The sequence below is a fragment of the Anolis carolinensis genome, unplaced genomic scaffold (assembly GCF_035594765.1).
Source record: "Anolis carolinensis isolate JA03-04 unplaced genomic scaffold, rAnoCar3.1.pri scaffold_10, whole genome shotgun sequence".
NCBI classification, from domain to species: domain Eukaryota; kingdom Metazoa; phylum Chordata; class Lepidosauria; order Squamata; family Dactyloidae; genus Anolis; species Anolis carolinensis.
In genome coordinates, this window is record NW_026943821.1 from 1,531,281 (window position 1) to 1,553,524 (window position 22,244).

Consider the following 22,244-nt stretch of genomic DNA (forward strand, 5'->3'; position numbering starts at 1 on the left):
AGCCACCCAGGCCTGACCGATTGGCCGCCAGGAATGTCCGGGAACATTAAGAGACCCTTGGCTCCCACCCAAGAGTTCACGTTTGCCGCCTCATTGCCCTCGCTTTAGAGGCGGGACGGGGATGCTGGGAACTCCAGTATCAAGGGAAGGGCAATTAAACAAGAAATAATACTTTCAACCCAGGAACTGAATTTTTTCCTTTCCAAATGGTGTTGCCATTGGCATTTTAATCATTCCAAGAGGGCATTGCCATTGTAGAATTTATGCAGCTTGACTCCACTTTTACTTCTAAGAAATCATGGGATTTGTAATCCCGTGAGGTGCCAACACTCCGTGACTGAGAAATTTTATGGCTTTGGAAAACTACAACTCCCAGGAATTACTGTATATACTCGAGTATAAGCCTAGTTTTTCAGCCCTCTTTTTAGGACTAAACAAGCCCCCTCGGCTTATACTCAGGTGAGGGTCCTGGTTGGCTTATATTTGGGTCAGCTTATACTCAAGAATATATAGTACACTGTACTGTGCCTGGCCACGCGTTATTTTAGTTATTTTCTGTTATTATAGTATTTTATTGTATTAATTTTTTAGTGTTTTTAATTATTTTTTAGTGTTTTTTATTATTTTTATTGGGTTGCTAGGAGACCAAGTTGGAGGAGCTTAGCCTTCTAACTGGCAGCAATTGGATAAAAGCAATTATTCCTCTCTCTCTAATTAGGACTTTATTTTTCTTTTCTTTTTGTTGTATCAACCTAGAGGCATGGATGATGGGTTGTGTTGTCAAATTTCGAGGTTTTGTGGGTCGCCGTGATGCCATCACTCTTTTATATATATAGATTTATTATTTTTCTTTATTATTATTGGTATTATTACATTATTATTTTACTCTATTATTATTACATTTATTATTGTACTCTATTATTGTTGCTACTATTACATTTATTTTACTCTATTTTATTACTATTATTATTAATACATTTGTTATTTCACTCTGATCTTATTATTATTGCATTTATTATTTTACTCTGTTTATTATTACATGTATGTACGAATTTAGCACCAAAATATCACGATATAATGAAAACATTGACTACAAAAATGCATTGGATAATCCAGAACGTTGGATAAGCAAGTGTTGGATAAGTGAAACTCTACTGTATTACATTTATTTTACTCTATTATTATTATTATTATTATTATTATTATTATTATTATTATTATTATTACATTTATTATTTCACTCTGATCTTATTATTATTGTTGCATTTATTATTTTACTCTATTTATTATTACATGTATTGTTTTCCTGTATTCATTATTATTATTACATGTATTATTTTACTCTATTATTATGAAAAGGATACATAAGCACATTTACATTGAAAAAGATGAGAATAATGATTTGATCAGAGTTGGACAGTCTTATCTTAAATTTGAACTTTATGTAAATATTTAAAAACATTTAACCTACTGATGCCTCCATTAATGTAATTTTTTGGTATCTATTTTTATTTCTGACATTTCCCACCCTCGGCTTATACTTGAGTCAATGTTTTCCCAGTTTTTTTGTGGTAAATTTAGATGCTCCGGCTTATATTCGGGTCGGCTTATATTTGAGTATATACGGTATGTAACACTGAGCCACCGCAGTTCAAGTGGTACAGATTGGCATTGACAAGCACCCATAATGCACCTTCTCCTCCATCCTGCCCTTTGTCCAAGACAAGGAGTGCATCCAAACTGTTGAATGAATGCAGTTTGGCAGCACTCAAACTTTCATAGCTCAATGCTATGGGATCACGGGAGTTGTAGTTTAACAAAGTCACTTTAACCTCTTCTTCAAAATAGGTCTCACTGGACGATAAAACTCCAGGAGTCCATATTAAGACTGTGCAAGGAACCTGACGAAACCATGGATCATCTCCTCAGCTGCTGTAAGAAAATCGCACAGACAGACTACAAACAGAGGCACAACTATGTGGCCCAAATGATCCACTGGAACTTATGCCTCAAGTACCACCTCCCAGCAGCAAAGAACTAGTGGGATCACAAACCTGCTAAAGTATTGGAAAATGAGCACGCAAAGATACTGTGGGACTTCCGAATCCAGACTGACAAAGTTCTGGAACACAACACACCAGACATCACAGTTGTGGAAAAGAAAAAGGTTTGGATCATTGATGTCGCCATCCCAGGTGACAGTCGCATTGACGAAAAACAACAGGAAAAACTCAGCCGCTCTCAGGACCTCAAGATTGAACTGCAAAGACTCTGGCAGAAACCAGTGCAGGTGGTCCCGGTGGTGATGGGCACACTGGGTGCCGTGCCAAAACATCTCAGCCGGCATTTGGAAACAATGGACATTGACAAAATCACGATCTGCCAACTGCAAAAGGCCACCCTGCTGGGATCTGCACGCATCATCCAAAAATACATCACACAGTCCTAGACGCTTGGGAAGTGTTTGACTTGTGATTTTGTGATATGAAATCCAGCATATCTACCTTGTTTGCTGTGTCATAATAATAATAATAATAATAATAATAATAATAATAATAATAATAATAATAATAATAATAATAATACTACATCACACAGTCCTCGACACTTGGGAAGTATTCGACTTGGGATTTTGTGATACGAAATCCAGCATATCTATCTTGTTCGCTGTGTCATAATAATAATAATAATAATAATAATAATAATAAATAACACAGTCCTAGACACTTGGGAAGTGTTCGACTTGTGATTTTGTGATACGAAATCCAGCATGTCTATCTTGTTTGCTGTGTCATAATAATAATAATAATAATAATAATAATAATAATAATAATAATAATAATAATACATCACAGAGTCCTAGACACTTGGGAAGTGTTCGACTTGTGATTTTGTGATACGAAATCCAGCATATCTATCTTGTTCGCTATGTCATACAATAATAATAATATTAAATAATAATAATAATAATAATAATAAATAACACAGTCCTAGACACTTGGGAAGTGTTCGACTTGTGATTTTGTGATACGAAATCCAGCATGTCTATCTTGTTCGCTGTGTCATACAATAATAATAATATTAAATAATAATAATAATAATAATAATAATAATAATAATAATAATAATAAATAACACAGTCCTAGACACTTGGGAAGTGTTCGACTTGTGATTTTGTGATACGAAATCCAGCATGTCTATCTTGTTCGCTGTGTTATAATAATAATAAAATAATAATAAAAATCATAATAATAATAATAATAATATGCAAACCATTATGCCCTGGTTCTCTCTCACCTTGAGCCGGAGAGGCACGTCCTACATAGTCTGCGCTTCCCAAGGTTTGCTCTGCCTGCTGCTCCTTCTTCCTCTCCTTCGTCCTCCTCACCTGTGCATTCCTGAGCCGGACTCACCTGACCAGTCGGATTGCAGGATCCTCGCAGAGGGAGAGATGCCTTCATTTGACGCCCGGAAGAAGGAGGAAGCCGGGTGCGTCCAGACCAAATCGGGGTGTATATTATTGTTTACTAGGCTTGAGCGATCCATGAAAAAATTGATTCTAAACTCGTTTCAAAAGTAGGGGGCGCCAGCGTTTCATTTCTGAAGTCATTTCTGAATTTTGCCCCCCAAAAAATTCAAAATTAACGAAAATTCGTTAGTTTCAAAATTAATTCGTTAATGGCGGACGCGCATGCGCAGTGGCCAAAAAAAAAAAACAGCACGAGGGGAGATTTTACAGGACTCTCCCGCCCTCATTTTTTGAGTGATCTTCTTCAAACGTTTCCCTTATCCTCTGATTTTTGGCGAATTTTCATAGCTTTTATAATAAACCATTTTTTAATAATTGCAGAAATCTGTTCCTGGTTTGAAAGTCTTATTTCCTGTTAAATTGGGTTGTCTTTACTGTGAAAGTCATTGTTCTACTTCAGAAACTTTGTTTTTGTGGCTGAAACTTTGTTAAATTGGTGTGTGTGTGATATATTAATTACGAAACGAATTTTAAACGAATTTAACGAACTAACGAAAAATTTGCTCCAGCCTATTGTTTACCTATCTGTTGCAAAATACGGAACTGCATCAGTTGGATTTCCACCTGTGCTGCAAAAGGAGAACCTAGTCATAGTATGATACAGAAGGCACCCACTTTCAGGGAAGGCCTGAAAAGGATGCTGGCGTGGGCATTATCTGGTGAGGGTTTGGGGTGCAAAAACACTCCAAAAGTGGGGGGAAACAATGAAGAAAATGCTATCCATTCTGCCTTTCTGGAGTCAGTTCCTCCAAAACAATTCAATTCGCCAGAAGCATCTCTAGAGCAGGGGTCCTCAAACTTTTTAAGCCGAGGGCCGGTCCACAATCCTTCAGACTGTTGAGAGGCTGGATTATCATTTGAAAAAAAAAATACAAACAAATTCCGATGCACACTGTACATGCCTTATTTGTCGTGCAAAAACAACAACAACAACAACAATGAAAGAACAATACAATATTTAAAAATAAAAAATAATTTTAACCAACGTATATTTATCAGGATTTCAATGGGAAGTGTGCTCCTGCTTCTGGACAATGAGATAGTCAAGTTAATTAGGGTTGTTGTTGTTGCTGTTGTTGTGGTGTGCCTTCAAGTCATTTCAAACTTTGGCCGAGCCTAAGTCTAAAATGTATTTATTTATTATTTATTGATTTACTGCATTTATTTACTACATTTGTATCACACCCTTCTCACCCCAAAGGGGACTCAGAGTGGCTTACAAATTATATGCACATACAATATATTATATTATTAGCATAGCACAATATTAACATTATATATTACTTTATTGAACTATACCACTATACTGTAATATTATTAGTAATATTATATGTAATATAGAATATATAATTAATATTATTATATGGTATTATTATTAGTGTTATATTGTATTGCATTATAATATTATTATCAATATTATATGTATATACAATCTATATATATAAATGAGTAGTGGTGTCCTCCCCTCCCACTAAACAACAAAAGTACAAGCTCCAGAACCTAGAAATTTGGCAGCACAATCCACCATCCTTGCCCCTAGGTTCCGACAAGAAAAAGAAAAGAAAAATAAAGTGCTAATTAGAGGGAGAGGAATAATTGTTTTTAGCCCATTGCTGGCAGTTAGAAGGCCAAGCTCTGCCCACTTGGTCTCCTAGCAACCCACTCAGCCCAGGGGACAGGCACAGTTAGGCCTCACTTAGGCCTAACTGGCCACACTGGCTATAAAATACAGATTATCAGATTTTAACTGGATTATATGGCAGTGTATACTCAAGGCCCTTCCACACAGCTGTATTATCCATTTATAATCTTATATGATCTGCTTTGAACTGGATTATCTTGACTCCACACTGCCATATAATCCACTTCAGTGTGCATTTTATACAGCTGTGTTCTAAGCAAATAATATAAGATTATAAATATACAGTACAGTCTCACTTACCCAATAAAATAAAATAATATAATTAAAAAAACATAAAGAAAAATAATATAATCAAATAATAAAGTATAATACATATAAATAATAAAATAAAATAATAAAAACAAATATAATAAAATAAAAAATACAAATAATAGAATAAAAATCATAAAAACACTAAAAATAATTAAAAACACTAAAAAAAATTAATACAATAAAATACTATAATAACAGAAAATAACTAAAAATAATACAAGAAAATAATAAAATATAATAAGTAAAAAAGATACGTTACAATAAAATTAATTAAAAAAATACAAATAACGTCAAATAAAAATTCCACAATTTGTAACTTTGCCACAGCAACGTGTGGCTGGGCACAGCTAGTATATCTATATATATAAAAGAGTGATGGTATCACGGCGACGCACAAAACAACAAAACTACAGGCCCCCCAACCTCGAAATTTGACAACACAACCCATCACCCACGCCTTTAGGTTGATACAACATAAAGGAAAAGAAAAAGAAAGTCCTAATTAGAGGGAGAGCAATAATTGCTTTTATCCAAATGCTGCCAGTTAGAAGGCTAAGCTCCGCCCACTTGGTCTCCTAGCAACCCAATAAAAAATAATAAAAAACGCTAAAAAAATAATACAATAAAATACTATAATAACAGAAAATAACTAAAAATAGTACAAGAAAATATAATAAAATATAATAAATAAAAAGATGACTTGCAATGAAATTAATTAAAAAAATCCAAATGACACAACAATTTTTAACCAATACCACCCCCACTTTGCCACAGCAACGCGTGGCCGGGCACAACTAGTTATATTATAAAACTGAGGGCGGGGGCCAGGTCAATGACCTCGGAGGGCCGCATCCGGCCCCCGGGCCTTAGTTTGGGGACCCCTGGTCTAGACTGTGGAATGGATGGAGTTTGACCCTATTTGAGTTCCCTGCTCACTGTTATGGAATGATGGTTTTCTTTCTCGAAAGGTTAGGAGGAGGAATCTCAGAGCAAGAGAGTTGCCTTGAAAGTTGGGTGGATCTTTCCCACATTTCTGAGGTTGCAATTTGGAAGATGTGAGCGACATTCCCTTTGTGCCTGTGGCTGCTGACTAAGCGTCCATGAGGACATCACGACAGGTCATCTCTCTGGCCTTAAATATCCGGTCCAGGAGGCCATCTCCACTGGAGAATGAATGCGGTTTGACACCACTTGAACTGCCATGGCTCAATAGCATGGAATCCCAAGATATGTAGTTTTGCAAGGGCTTGAGGTGCATCTACACTGGAGAATAAATGCAGTTGAACTGCCTTGGCTCAATAAAATATGCAATTTATTTACAGTAGAGACTCACTTATCCAACATAAACGGGTCGGCAGAACGCTGGATAAGCAAATATGTTGGCTAATAGGGAGGGATTAAGGAGAAGCCTATTAAACAACAAGTGATGTTATGATTTTGCAAATTAAGCACCAAAACATCATGTTAGACAACAAACTTAGAAAAAGTAGTTCAATACGCAGTAATGCTATGTTGTAATTACTGTATTTATGAATTTAGCACCAAAATATCATGATATTTTGAAAACATTGACTACAAAAATGCCTTGGATAATTAGAGGGAGAGGAATAATTGTTTTTATCCAATTGCTGCCAGTTAGAAGGCTAAGCTCCGCCCACTTGGTCTCCTAGCAACCCACTCAGCCCAGGGGACAGGCAGAGTTAGGCCTCACTTAGGCCTCTTCCACACTGCCTATAAGATACAGATTATCTGATTTTAACTGGATTATATGGCAATGTAGACTCAAGGCCCTTCCACACAGCTATATAACCCATTTATAATCTTATTTTATCTTATGTTAGACAACAAACTTAGAAAAAGTAGTTCAATACGCAGTAATGCTATGTCGTAATTACTGTATTTATGAATTTAGCACCAAAATATCATGATATTTTGAAAACATTGACTACAGAAATGGCTTGGATAATCCAGAAGCTTGGATAAGCGAGGCTTGGATAAGTGAGACTCTACTGTATATTGCAATATTATTAGTAATATTGCATGTAATATAAATATACAACTATAATAGTGAATTATAATTATTACTACATTGTACAGTAGAGTCTCACTTATCCAACATAAACGGGCCGGCAGAATGTTGGATAAGCGAATATGTTGGATAATAAGGAGGCATTAAGGAAAAGCCTATTAAACATCAAATTAGGTTATGATTTTACAAACTAAGCACCAAAACATCATGTTATACAATAGATTTGACAGAAAAAGTAGTTCAACATGCAGTAATGGTATGTAGTAATTTAGTAATTTACAAATTTAGCACCAAAATATCACGATATATTGAAAACATTGACTACAAAAATGCGTTGGATAATCCAGAACGTTGGATACGCGAGTGTTGGATAAGTGAGACTCTACTTTATTACATCGTAATATTATTATTAAAACATTGAAAACATTGACTACAAAAATGCGTTGGATAATCCAGAACGTTGGATAAGTGAGACTTTACTGTATTTGTTTGTTTATTTGCAGTATTTCTATCCCGCTTTTCTCCACCCAAGGCGACTCAAGGCGGCTTTACATAAAAGGCAGCTATTTGATGCCTTGATACCCTGGGAGTTGTAGTTTTGAAAGGTCTTTAGCCAAATCGAGTTACCGTATATACTCGAGTATAAGCCGACCCGAATATAAGCTGAGCCACCTAATTTTAGCACAAAAAACTGGGAAAACATTGACTCCAGTATAAGCCGAGATAGCAATAAAATTACATTACCGTATATACTCGAGTATAAGCCAACCCGAATATAAACCGAGGCACCTGATTTTACCACGAAAAAACTGGGAAAACATTGACTCCAGTATAAGCCGAGGGTGGTAAATTTCAGAAATAAACATAGATACCAATAAAATTACATTAATTGAGGCATCAGTAGGTTAAATGTTTTTGAATATTTACATAAAGCTCAAATTTCAGATAAGACTGTCCAACTCTGATCAAATCATTATTCTCATCTTCTTCAGTGTAAATATGCTTATTTATCCTTTTAATAATAAGAGAGTAAAATAATGCATGTAATAATAATAATAATAATAATAATAATAATACAGGAAAATAATACAAGTAATAATAAATAGAGTAAAATAATAAATGCAATAATAAGATCAGAGTGAAATAATAAATGTATTAATAATAATAATAAAAATAGAGTAAAATAAATGTAATAGTAGCAACAATAATAGAGAAAAATAATAAATGTAATAAGAATAATAATAATATCATAGTGAAATAATAAATGTATTAATAATAATAATAATAATAAAAATAGAATAAAATAAATGTAATAGTAGCAACAATAATAGAGAAAAATAATAAATGTAATAATACCAAGAATAATAGAGAAAAATAATAAATGTACCATATATTCCCAAGTATAGGCTGACCCAAATATAAGCCAACCAGGACCCTCACCCGAATATAAGCCGAGGGGGGCTTTTTCGGTCTTAAAAAGGGCTGAAAAACTAGGCTTATACTCGAGTATATACAGTACATCTCCACTGTATAATGAATGCAGTTTGGTTCCACCTGAACTGCCTTGGTTCAATATGCTATGGAACCCCGGGAGTTGTAGTTTTGCAAGGTCTTTAGCCGATTCTGGGTGCATCTACACTGCAGAGTGAATGCAGTTTGGTCCCACTTGAACTGCTTCGGCTCAATGCTATGGAACCCTGGGAATTATAATTTTGCAAGGTCTTTATCCAATTCTGGGTGCATCTCCACTGTAGAACGAATGCAGTTTGGCCCCACTTGAACTGCTTTGGCTCAATACTATGGAACCCTGGGAGTTGTAGTTTTGCAAGGTCTTTAGCTGATTCTAGGTGCGTCTACACTGCAGAGTGAATGCAGTTCAGCTCCACTTGAACTGCCTTGGCTCAATGCTATGGAACCCTGGGAGTTGTAGTTTTGCAAGGTCTTTAGGCATTCCTAGGTGCATCTCCGCTCTAGAATGAATGCAATTCGGCGCCACTTCAACTGCCTTGCCCCAATGCTATGGAACCCTGGGAGTTGTAGTTTTGCAAGGTCTTTAGGCATTCCTAGGTGCATCTCCGCTCTAGAATGAATGCAATTCGGCGCCACTTGAACTGCCTTGCCCCAATGCTATGGAACCCTGGGAGTTGTAGTTTTGCAAGGTCTTTAGGCATTCCTAGGTGCATCTCCGCTCTAGAATGAATGCAATTCGGCGCCACTTGAACTGCCTTGCCCCAATGCTATGGAACCCTGGGAGTTGTAGTTTTGCAAGGTCTTTAGGCATTCCTAGGTGCATCTCCGCTCTAGAATGAATGCAATTCGGCGCCACTTCAACTGCCTTGCCCCAATGCTATGGAACCCTGGGAGTTGTAGTTTTGCAAGGTCTTTAGGCATTCCTAGGTGCATCTCCGCTCTAGAATGAATGCAATTCGGCGCCACTTGAACTGCCTTGCCCCAATGCTATGGAACCCTGGGAGTTGTAGTTTTGCAAGGTCTTTAGCCAATTCTGTGAATGCAGTTTGGTCCCACTTGAACTGCTTTGGCTCAATGCTATGGAACCCTGGGAGTTGTAGTTTTGCAAGGTCTTTAGCTGATTCTAGGTGCGTCTACACTGTAGAGTGAATGCAGTTGGACCCCACTTGAACTGCTTTGGCTCAATGGGAATTATAGTTTGCCGCTCTTTGACCAAGAAGAATCAAGACCTTGCGAAACTACAACTCCCAGGATTCCACAGCATTGAGTCTTGGCTGTTCAAACAGGGCCAAACCGCATTAATTCGACCATGTGGATGCACCCAAGAACCCCTCCAAAGCAGAAACATCATCCTCCGTTGCCGGATTCGCATTTGCATTGATTTCCGGTAAACCTTAGCAAACGCATACTACCGGTAGTTACGGTTGTGTAACTCTAGGTTAGCAATAATGAATGGCAACCTTTTTTAAAGGAATATATATATATATATATCTCAGGAATGTGCAAGGAGGTGTGTCAACCTGCCTCAGAGGTTCAGAGATGAAACCAGTCCAGCGGAGACCGAAACCAGTTTGACTGGAATTGGGAGGAAGAGAAGCTGGTGGAGGAGGAAGCGTTGTTTAGCATGTGCACAGATGCATCCATAATATTCTTCCATGGAAGGCCTTTGGTCATAGGGTGCATGGGGTGCAGTTTGGCACCACTTGAACTGCCATGGCTCACGGTGATGGAGTTGTAGTTTCCCAAGGCCTTCTCTGCCAAACTGCATCTGTTACCTTCAGAGGTAACTATTTGGAGGTCTTCTGATTCCTAACTTTTCCTCTTTTGAGAAATTGCACCTTTTGGAGTTTTTTAAAATTGTATTTCATTGGCGTTTCTGCAAATCTCCGCCCGGCCTTTTTCAGTTTGCAAAAATAATAATATCTTGATAATAATTAATATAGATATAATAATAATAATAATAATATAATATTAATTTCTGCAAATCTCCGCCCGGCCTTTTTCAGTCCGCAAAAATAATAATGTCTTGATAATAATTGATATAAATATAATAATAATATTAATATTAATATAATGATATTTATATATTAAAAACAGCAGTAATTCTGGCACCCTAAGCTGAGTCTAGGAGAGCAGTGCCTCCCAATTACATCCAATGTGTAACAATGGGTCTTGATAGTAATATTTATATTAATATTAAGAGCAGTTATTCTGGGGCCCTAAGCTGAGTCTGGGAGAGGAGTGCCTCCCAATTACATCCAATGTGTATCAATGGGTCTTGATAGTAATATTTATATTAATATTAAGAGCAGTAATTCTGGCGCCCTAAGCTGAGTCTGGGAGAGCAGTGCCTCCCAATTACATCCAATGTGTATCAATGGGTCTTGATAGTAATATTAATATTAATATTAAGAAGAGCAGTAATTCTGGCACCCTAAGCTGAGTCTGGGAGAGGAGTGCCTCCCAGTTACATCCGATGTGTATCAATGGGTCTTGATAGTAATATTTATATTAATATTAAGAAGAGCAGTAATTCTGGCACCCTAAGCTGAGTCTGGGAGAGGAGTGCCTCCCAATTACATCCAATGTGTATCAATGGGTCTTGATAGTAATATTAATATTAATATTAAGAAGAGCAGTAATTCTGGCACCCTAAGCTGAGTCTGGGAGAGGAGTGCCTCCCAATTACATCCGATGTGTATCAATGGGTCTTGATAGTAATATTAATATTAATATTAAGAAGAGCAGTAATTCTGGCACCCTAAGCTGAGTCTGGGAGAGGAGTGCCTCCCAGTTACATCCGATGTGTATCAATGGGTCTTGATAGTAATATTTATATTAATATTAAGAGCAGTTATTCTGGGGCCCTAAGCTGAGTCTGGGAGAGGAGGGCCTCCCAATTACATCCAATGTGTTCCAATGGATGTTGATAATAATATTAATATTAATGACAATAGTTACTCTGGGACCCTAAGCTGAGTCTGGGAGAGGAGTGCCTCCCAATTACATCCGATGTGTAACAATGGGTCTTGATAGTAATATTTATATTAATAACAATAGTTATTCTGGGACCTTAAGATGAGTCTGAGAGAGGTCTGCTTGCCCATGACAGCTTATGTGTGCCAGTGGGTCTTAATAATAATACTAATATGAATAACAATAGTTATTCTGGGACCTTAAGGTGAGTCTGAGAGAGGTCTGCTTGCCCATGACAGCTGATGTGTACCAATGGATGTTAATATTAATATTAATAACAATAGTTATTTTGGGACCTAAACTGAGTCTGAGAGAGGAGTGCTTTCCCCATGACAGCTGAGTGTGCCAATGGGTGTTAATAATAATATTAATATTAATAACAATAGTTATTCTGGGGCCCTAAACTGACTCTGAGAGAGGTCTGCTTGCCCATGACAGCTAATGTGTGCCAGTGGGTGTTAATAATATTAATATTAATAACAATAGTTATTCTGGGGCCCTAAGCTGAGTCTGAGAGAGGTCTGCTTCTCCATGACAGTTGAGTGTGCCAATGGGTGTTAATAATAATATTAATATTAATAACAATAGTTATTCTGGGACCCTAAGCTGAGTCTGAGAGAGGTCTGCTTCTCCATGACAGTTGAGTGTGCCAATGGGTGTTAATAATAATATTAATATTAATAACAATAGTTATTCTGGGGCCCTAAGCTGAGTCTGAGAGAGGTCTGCTTCTCCATGACAGTTGAGTGTGCCAATGGGTGTTAATAATAATATTAATATTAATAACAATAGTTATTCTGGGACCCTAAGCTGAGTCTGAGAGAGGTCTGCTTCTCCATGACAGTTGAGTGTGCCAATGGGTGTTAATAATAATATTAATATTAATAACAATAGTTATTCTGGGACCCTAAGCTGAGTCTGAGAGAGGTCTGCTTCTCCATGACAGTTGAGTGTGCCAATGGGTGTTAATAATAATATTAATATTAATAACAATAGTTATTCTGGGACCCTAAGCTGAGTCTGAGAGAGGTCTGCTTGCCCATGACAGCTGATGTGTGCCAGTGGGTGTTAATATTAATATTAATAATAATAGTTATTCTGGGGCCCTAAGCTGAGTCTGAGAGAGGTCTGCTTGCCCATTATTATTATTATTATTATTATTAAACTTTATTTGTACCCCGCTAGCATCTCCCGAAGGACTCGATGCGGCTTACAAAGGCCAAGGCCTCAACACACAATATAACAATACAAAACAAAAGGCAAATTAAAAACAATTAAAACAGTATAAACAACAAGCAATAAACAATACGCTAAAACACAATAAAACTGGGCCGGGCCAGAGTAATGGGTACAAGATTAAAAGTGCTGATGTGACAGGTGATATCTAAGGCTTCTAGGGCAAGTGCAGAGTGCGATATACGATCTTAGTTCTAATAAAGTGCTTGGTGTTGGAGATTTCCTATTAATCTGGGAAGGCACATTGGAACAGCCAGGTCTTCAAGTTCTTTCTGAAGACTGCCAATGTCGGGGCCTGTCTGAGATCCTTGGGGAGGGTGTTCCAGAGTCGGGGGGCCACCACGGAGAAGGCCCTGTCTCGTGTCTTCACCAACCGTGCTTGCGACGCAGGCGGGATCACGAGCAGGGCCTCTCCAGATGACCGAAGTGGACGCGTGGGTTCGTAGACGGAGATGCGGTCACGGAGGGAGGATGGTCCCAAACCGTTCAGGGCTTTGTAGGTAAGCACCTGCACCTTAAATTGGGCTCGGAAAGTAAATGGCAGCCCGTGGAGCTCCTTGAGCAGGAGGGTTGACCTCTCTCTGGAAGGGGCCCCAGTTAACATCCTGGCCAGTTGGAACTTCCGAGCCGTTGTCAAGGGCAGCCCCACGTAGAGCGCATTACAGTAGTCCAGTCTGGAGGTGACCAAGGCGTGGACCACCCCGGCCAGATCAGCCTTCGCGAGGTACGGTCGCAGTTGGCGCACGAGTCTCAGGTGTGCGAAGGCCCTCCCAGACACCGCGGATGACGCCTGAGCCTCGAGCGTAAGCGATGAATCCAAGAGACTCCCAGACTGCGGACCTGTGGCTTCAGGGGGAGTGGGACCCCGCCCAGCACAGCTTGCCACCCTACACCCCGGTCAGGATTACGAACGACCGACCAGGAGGACCTCTGTCTTGTCGGGATTGATCTTCAGCTTGTTCCTCCTCATCCAGATGGACACAGCGGCCAGGCACTCGTCCAGCACCCGAGAGGCCTCCTTGGAGTTCGGTGGAAAGGAGTCGTAGAGTTGTGCGTCATCTGCATAGAGGGGACACCCAACTCCAAAACTCCGGATGACCTCTCCCAGCGGTTTCATGTAGATGTTAAAGAGCATGGGAGACAGAATAGAGCTTATGTGTGCTCGTGGGTGTTAATAACAATATTAATATTAATAACAATAGTTATTCTGCGGCCCTAATAATATTTTTTTTCTTTTTCTTTTCTTTTTCACCCTCCCCGTCCCCCGCTCTTTCTTTCTCCTTTCTGCTGTTTCATTCTTTTCTTTTGCAACCCATTATGTTCCCCCCACTTTCACTGTATTGAACGTTGAAAACTCAATAAAATAATAATAATTAAATTAAATAAATAATATAATAATAATCTGGAGCTCTCTCCTGCCACCTAGTGGCAACAAGATTTGGAGTCCTCTCCTGCCACCTAGTGGTACCAATAGTGGAACAACCAACAAGGTCAGACTCTGTGTTGTCGAAGGCTTTCATGGCCGGGATCACAGGGTTGTTGTATGTCTTTCGGGCTGTGTGGCCATGTTCCAGAAGCATTCTCTCCTGACGTTTCGCCCACATCTATGGCAGGCATCCTCAGAGGTTGTGAGGTATGGAGAAAACTAAGCAAAGAGGTTAATATATATCTGTGGAAAGTCTAGGGTGAGAGAGGTCAGTGTGAATGTTGTGTAGTTAATCACTTTAATTAGCATTGAAAAGCTTATCTGCTGTCTTCTTCCTGCCTCTGGGGCATCCTTTGTTTAGGGTGATGCAGATGCCCCAGAGGCAGGAAGAAGACAGCAGATAAGCTTTTCAATGCTAATTAAAGTGATCAAATTAGGTTAAGATTTTACAAATTAAGCACCAAAACATCATGTTATACAACAAATTTGACAGAAAAAGTAGTTCAATACACAGTAATGTTATGTTGCAATTACTGTATTTACGAGTTTAGCACCAAAATATCACAATATATTGAAAACATTGACTACAAAAATGGCTTGGATAATCCAGAAGCTTGGATAAGCGAGGCTTGGATAAGTGAGACTCTACTGTAATAATAATAATCAATACAGGAAAATAGTACATGTAATAATAAATAGAGTAAAATAATAAATGTAATAAAATGGCTTGGATAATCCAGAACGTTGGATAAGCGAGGCTTGGATAAGTGAGACTCTACTGTAATAATAATAATCAATACAGGAAAATAATACATGTAATAATAAATAGAGTAAAATAATAAATGTAATAATAATAGTAAGATCAGAGTGAAATAATAAATGTATTATTAATAATAATAGAGTAAAATAAATAGTAGCAACAATAATAGAGAAAAATAATAAATGTAATAATACCAATAATAATAGAGAAAAATAATAAATGTACCATATATTCTCGAGTATGAGCTGACCTAAATATAAGCCAACCAGGACCCTCACCCGAGTATAAGCCGAAGGGAGTTTTTTTCAGTCTTAAAAAAAGGGCTGAAAAACCCGGCTTATACTCAAGTATATACAGTAATAATAGTAATAATGTTCATACACATACAGATTTTCAAGATACATTTTTAATGGGGGATAGATATTCTTTCTTGCACTTTTCGGGACAAGGAAGAACACAAAGCAAAGGAAGGGCGTGCATGAAACTGGACGATGCTTCATCTTTGACGTCTTTGGGTCCAAACTGCAGTCTTCGCTGCTCCTCAGGCGAGGTTTTTCAGTCTGCAAATAAATACAGAGTTTGTGGCATGATTTTGAGATATTTTTCAGATTGCAACTCACCGCAGCCATAGGAAAATTATAGCCAGAGGTGCAAGATGCTGGGTGTTGTAGTCCAACAGCATCAGGGGATGAGGTTCCTCGTCTTGATTAGAAAAACACGCAGTCCCCAAGTTATGAACAAGATTTGTTCTGTAGGTTTGTTCTTAAGTCAAATTTGTTTGTAAGTTGGGACAGGGACATTTTCAAAGTGTAACGCAATCCATTGTTAAAAAGTCATTGCAAAGCTGGCATTTCATTTCTAAAGTTTTTCTAAAGTAGAGAGAGTGAAAAATTCGTTACTATAACGAGAGTAATGAAATTTCGTTACTACAGTAGAGTCTCACTTATCCAACATAAACGGGCTGGCAGAACCTTGGATAAGCAAATATCTTTGATAATAAGGAGGAATTAAGGAAAAGCCTATTAAACATCAAATTAGGTTATGATTTTACAAATTAAGCACCAAAACATCATGTTATACAACAAATTTGACAGAAAAAGTAGTTCAATACTCAGTAATGCTATGTTGTAATTACTGTATTTACGAATTTAGCACCAAAGTATCATGATATATTGAAAACATTGACTACAAAAATGCCTTGGATAATTAGAGGGAGAGGAATAATTGTTTTTATCCAATTACTGCCAGTTAGAAGGCTAAGCTCCGCCCACTTGGTCTCCTAGCAACCCACTCAGCCCAGGGGACAGGCAGAGTTAGGTCTCACTTAGGCCTCTTCCACACTGCCTATACAGATTATCTGATTTTATCTGGATTATATGGCAATGTAGACTCAAGGCCCTTCCACACAGCTATATAACCCATTTATAATCTTATTTTATCTGCTTTGAACTGGATTATCTTGACTATTTCCCATACCACCATACTTCGCCACAGCAACGCATGGCTGGGCACAGCTAATATATATATATATATATATATATATATATATATATATATATATATATCGAACATTTGCACACTGCTAGCTTCCCATCCTGGCCTTATTTTCCCTTATAAAAGAATACCTCCCAGATTCCTATAGCATTACTAGCTGTGCCCAGCCACGCGTTGCCGTGGCGAAGTATGAGGCCCCTTCTACACAGCTGGATAAAATGCACACTGAAGTGGATTATATGGCAGTGTGGAGTCAAGATAATCCAGTTCAAAGCAGATAATATAAGATTCTAAATGGGTTATATAGCTGTGTGGAAGGGCCTGGAGTCCACACTGCCATATAATCCAGTTCAAATCAGATAATCTGTGTTTTATAAGCAGTGTGGAAGAGGCCTAAGTGAGGCCTAACTCTGCCTGTCCCCTGGGCTGAGTGGTTTGCTAGGAGACCCAGTTGGCGGAGCTTAGCCTTCTAACTGGCAGCAATTGGATAAAAATTCTTCCTCTTCCTCTAATTAGGACTTTATTTTTCTTTTCTTTTTGTTTTATGAACGTAGAGGCATGGATGAGGGGTTGTGCTGCCAAGTTTAGTGTTTCTGGGATGTGTAGTTTTGTTGTTTTGTCCTAGGCCGAAATTTCATTACCCTTTTATATATATACTAGCTGTGCCCGGCCACGCGTTGCTGTGGCAAAGTCTGGTGGTATGGGAAATAAAGTATTGAGGAATTGGTGGTAGTTAAGGTCAAGGGTAAAGGTTTCCCCTGACATTAAGTCCAGTCGTGTCTGACTCTGGAGGTTGGTGCTCATCTCCATTTCTAAGCCGAAGAGCCGGCGTTGTCCGTAGACTCCTCCAAGGTCATGTGGGATGACTACATGGAGCGGTGTTACCTTCCCGCCAGAGCAGTACCTATTGATGCACTCACATTTGCATGTTTTCGAACTTCTGGGTTGGCAGAAGCTGGAGCTAACAGTGGGGGCTCTCTCCGCTCCCCCAATTCAAACCTGTGGCCTTTCAGTCCAGAAGTTTAGCAGCTCAGCGCTTTAACACGCTGCACCATCAGGGGATATTATTTCCTAAAGGTTGTGAATATACAAAATTTTTGATTGTTTTTGTCTGTTGGAGGCAAGTATGAATGCTGGAATGAGGAAAAATGATTAGCATGTAATGGCCTTGTAGCTTTAAAGCCTGGCTGTTTCCTCCCTGAGTGAATTTTTTGTTGGGAGGTGTTAGCTGGCCCTGATTGTTTCCCGTGTGGAATTCCCTTGTTTTCAGAGAGGTGTTGTTTGCGATATTTTATGTGCTTCTACTGTCTGTGGTCCTGAGAAAACAGAGGAATTGCCAGACTTTGATGATGGGAATACTTTGTTGGGAGGTGTTAGCTGGCCCTGATTGTTTCTTGTCTGGAATTCCCTTGTTTTCAGAGTGGTGTTGTTTGTGATATTTTATGTGCTTCTAGTGTCTGTGGGCGTCAGAAAAGAGGATTTGCCAGACTTTGATGATGGGAATACTTTGTTGGGAGGTGTTAGCTGGCCCTGATTGTTTCTTGTCTGGAATTCCCTTGTTTTCAGAGTGGTGTTGTTTGTGATATTTTATGTGCTTCTAGTGTCTGTGGGCGTCAGAAAAGAGGATTTGCCAGACTTTGATGATGGGAATACTTTGTTGGGAGGTGTTAGCTGGCCCTGATTGTTTCCTGTCTGGAATTCCCTTGTTTTCAGAGTGGTGTTGTTTGTGATATTTTATGTGCTTCTAGTGTCTGTGGGCGTCAGAGAACAGAGGATTTGCCAGACTTTGATGATGGGAATACTTTGTTGGGAGGTGTTAGCTGGCCCTGATTGTTTCCTGTCTGGAATTCCCTTGTTTTCAGAGTGGTGTTCTTTATTGAGTGTTCTGATTTTAGAGATTATATTGTTGTGCATTATTGTACCACAGTAATTATTTCATCTTACAATAGAATCTCAGTTATCCAACATTTGGTAATGCAATGTTCTGGATTATCCAACGTAGTGTGCGTTTTAGTAGTCAATTTTTTTGTAGTCAGTGTTTTAAATTGTGATACTTTTTCTGTCAAATTTGTTGTATAACATGATGTTTTGGTGGCTAATTTGTATAACGATTACCTAATTTGATGTTTAATTGGGTTTTCCTGAATCTGTTCTTATTATCCAAGAGATTCAGTTATGCAATGTTGTGCAGGGATGTTTATGTTGGATAAGTGAGATTCTACTGTATATTTATAATTTTGTAAGGAAGGCGTTTGCGTCATCCCCGGGCACTGGAAAAGGGTAAATAAATAAGAGAAGAGGAGAAGAAGGCGCTCTGTACCTGCTCAGGGGCCAGGCGGGAGGCGTGGTGGGGTAAGGTCTGCCCTTCTCCTTTGCCCCTCCATCCCGGCCCTCCCTCTCCTACCGAAGGCGGCGCCGGTGTGGTGGTGGGTTGGCAGGCCTGGTAGGCCAGGGAAGAGCGGGCTCCGGTGGAGGCGCAGGCCCGGGGCGTAGCGGCTTCCTCCCCGCCTCGCGCTTCCCGGTGCCGGCCTCCATGTTCTTCCCGCGGAGGAGGATAGGAGGAGGCCTGAGCAGCGGCGAGGAGGAGGAGGGGGAGAACGGGGCCGGGAAGGCGGGCGATGGGGCGCTCATCCGCCGCTGCAGGGCCGAGAGGAAGGAAAAGGGGTGGGAAATGAACCTCCACACACACAGAGAGAGGCAGGACTCGCTTTCCCAAGCGCCTCAAGCGGAGGTAACATTGTTGGCGCGAAACACCGGGAAGGTACTGAGGGAGGGGGAAAGTAGCCTTTTTTGTTTCCCAGGCGAGATGTGAGGCCAGGGGCGGGCCAGCATAGGCCCTCCGGGTGTTTTGGAGTGGAACTCCCAATTCGAGGATGGGGAGCTCAGCCTCGTGAGGCGGAGATGTGCCTTCTCCTGGCGAGTCTCTGGCTTCGGCGGTGGAGGCGGCGATAGAGGGGGAGGGAGGGGGGACGGTTTTGTGTGTGCACGCGCACGCGGGGGAAGAGTTGGGAGGATTGTGTTTGTGCGCATGCGCACATCGCCTGTTGTGTTTTTTTGGTGTTGTGATTGTGTTTTTTGTTTGTTTGTGTTGTATCTTACTGGAGGCGGGGATGATGGATTGCGTTGCCAATTTTCGAGTTTGGGGGGGCTGTAGATTTGTTGTTTTGTCCATCGCCGTGATGCCATCACTCTTTTATATATATAGATAGAAGACGCAGCAGTTCAAGATGTGTAAACTGCATTCATTCCACAGTGTGAATCAGGCTGTTAGGAACTGTGAGAGTTGAAGTCCAAAACACCTGGAGGGCCAAGGTTTGCCCAGGCCTGGTGTAGACAGACACCCCATGGATACTTACTGGCGACTTGGAGGCGCAGCAAGGCGTCCGTCCAGCGCTGGTTTCCCCCCGGACGCCCTTCTTGCACGATGAGGTAGAATTCCCCGCTGTCCGAAGGCTGCAGGTTCTGGATGACCAAGGAGCAATCCCTGCCCAGGCTTTCGCGGCCGGTGAAGCCTCCCTGCCTGGACACGACGCGGCCCACCTCCACCTGGAAGATCATGCGCTCCTTGCGGAAGGCGTTTCCGCGGAACCAGAAGCAAATGTAAGGGTCCCGCACGTCCCGCACGGAAAGGGTGACCGACTGGCCCAAGCGAGGGTTCGGCGGCTCCGGGACCAAGCGCAAGGCTTCGGCTGTCAAGAGGCAGGAGGCCAAGGCTGTGGGACAAGAAAGATGTTGTATCTCAGCACTGGTTCGCCTTGCTCTTAACACACACCCCACCACAGCAGACTTGGTTTTTACAGTTTATTGATAAAAGATAGTAAAGTCTTAATAAAAGCAGTAATCCAATTGTAAAGGCAATCGGCAGAATATACCGTTTCCCCTAAAATAAGACATCCCCAGAAAATAAGACCTAGTAGAAATTTTGCTAAATTGCTAAATATAAGGCCTCCCCCAAAAGTAAGACCTAGCAAAGTTTTTGTTTGGAAGCATGTCCACCGAACAGAACACCAGAGCAGGCAGGATCGGTAAACATATGTACCATAGATCATTGTACATGGAAATAATGGTAGTAACAAGAAATTATTGATAGAATTCACAGTTTGTCTGGTTATGTTGATTTGTTATGACAACTACTGTACATATAATCAATGTTCAATTTTTTTGTTCAACAATAAATGTGAATTCTTCTTAATGGAAAAATAAGACATCCCCTGAAAATAAGACCTAGAGCATCTTTGGGAGCAAAAATTAATATAAGACACTGTCTTATTTTCGGGGAAACACGGTAGTTCAAAGTCTCTGTAGAATATAGCAACTCAGTCCTGAAAAACAAGGCAGCGTGAACTCCCAAATACAATCCAAAACCCAGGAACTAAGCATGAACAAAAATAAGAAACCTTTTCCATGTGCAGAGACAAGGCAGGAGTTTAGCTTCCAAAATCAACATTGCTTTGTCTGAAATCTTTCTCTGTTTCTCTCTATTTAACCAGGCTTACAGGCTAAGAAAGCATTTCTCTGTCCTTGAGTTCCCACACGTTTCCCAGCTATTCTCAGAGAACGCCTGGGACAATGAACCCTTAACCTTAACCTTGTATCACGATCTAAGGAAGACTCCTCTGCCTCACTGCCAGAGCCACCTGGACTTTGTTGATGTTCAAAATCCTGTGAAAGGTCACCCTTATCACTAACTTCAGCTTCCCTGCTAGCCTGCGGCCTTTCTAACAATTCAGAGCCTTCAACATTTCCTTGGTCAACCTGCTGAAACCCAAATCCCCCTTCATCATCAGACTGAACCACAACAAAAGACCTCAAAGAAGGTCAATTAAGGTCACCAGGCCTTGAAGACTGGACCTACCCTCAGAATGCAGATTAACTGCATTGAATTGGATTCTATGAGGCCCTTTCCACACAGCTTTATAAAATCCACATTGAACTGGAATATATGGCAGTGTGGACTCAGATAGCCCAGTTTAAAGTAGATAGGCTTAAGATTTAATATCTGGAGGTAGACCGCCTTTGAACAGGAAGGCCCTACTGAGTTACTATGGCTAAGTAGGCTTGAGATGACCAAAATAACTCAGTTGTGCCTCCTTCATCAAGGGAGATGCAAGACCTTGAGGTTCCTTTCTGGTGTCTGATATTTGAAAGTAGACTGCCTTTCAACAGGGAGGCTCTATTGGGCTATTTTGGCCAAATAGGTTGAGATGCAAGACATTAAAGGTTGTCTGATAGGTGAAGGTAGCCTGCCTTTGGAAAGGAAGGCTCTACTGAGCTGCAAGGCCAAGGTATACCTCACAACCTCTGAGGATGCCTGCCATAGAAGCGGGTGAAATGTCAGGAGAGAATGCTTCTGGAACATGGCCATACATG

General features: G+C 40.0%; 1 protein-coding gene across 1 annotated transcript in view; it reads right to left on the reverse strand.

Annotated features, from left to right (window-relative positions):
- Window positions 1-15,789: 15,789 nt before the first annotated feature.
- Window positions 15,790-22,244, reverse strand: part of LOC103281276 (carcinoembryonic antigen-related cell adhesion molecule 16) — a 45,071-nt gene continuing 38,616 nt past the window's right edge. Inside the window, exons 3-4 of the mRNA XM_062962397.1 lie at window positions 20,231-20,587; window positions 15,790-15,940 (exon numbers count right to left, since the gene is read on the reverse strand). Coding sequence (XP_062818467.1) covers window positions 15,936-15,940; window positions 20,231-20,587 — 362 coding nt within the window. The 3' untranslated portion in view covers window positions 15,790-15,935. The remainder of the gene's footprint in view (window positions 15,941-20,230; window positions 20,588-22,244) is intronic.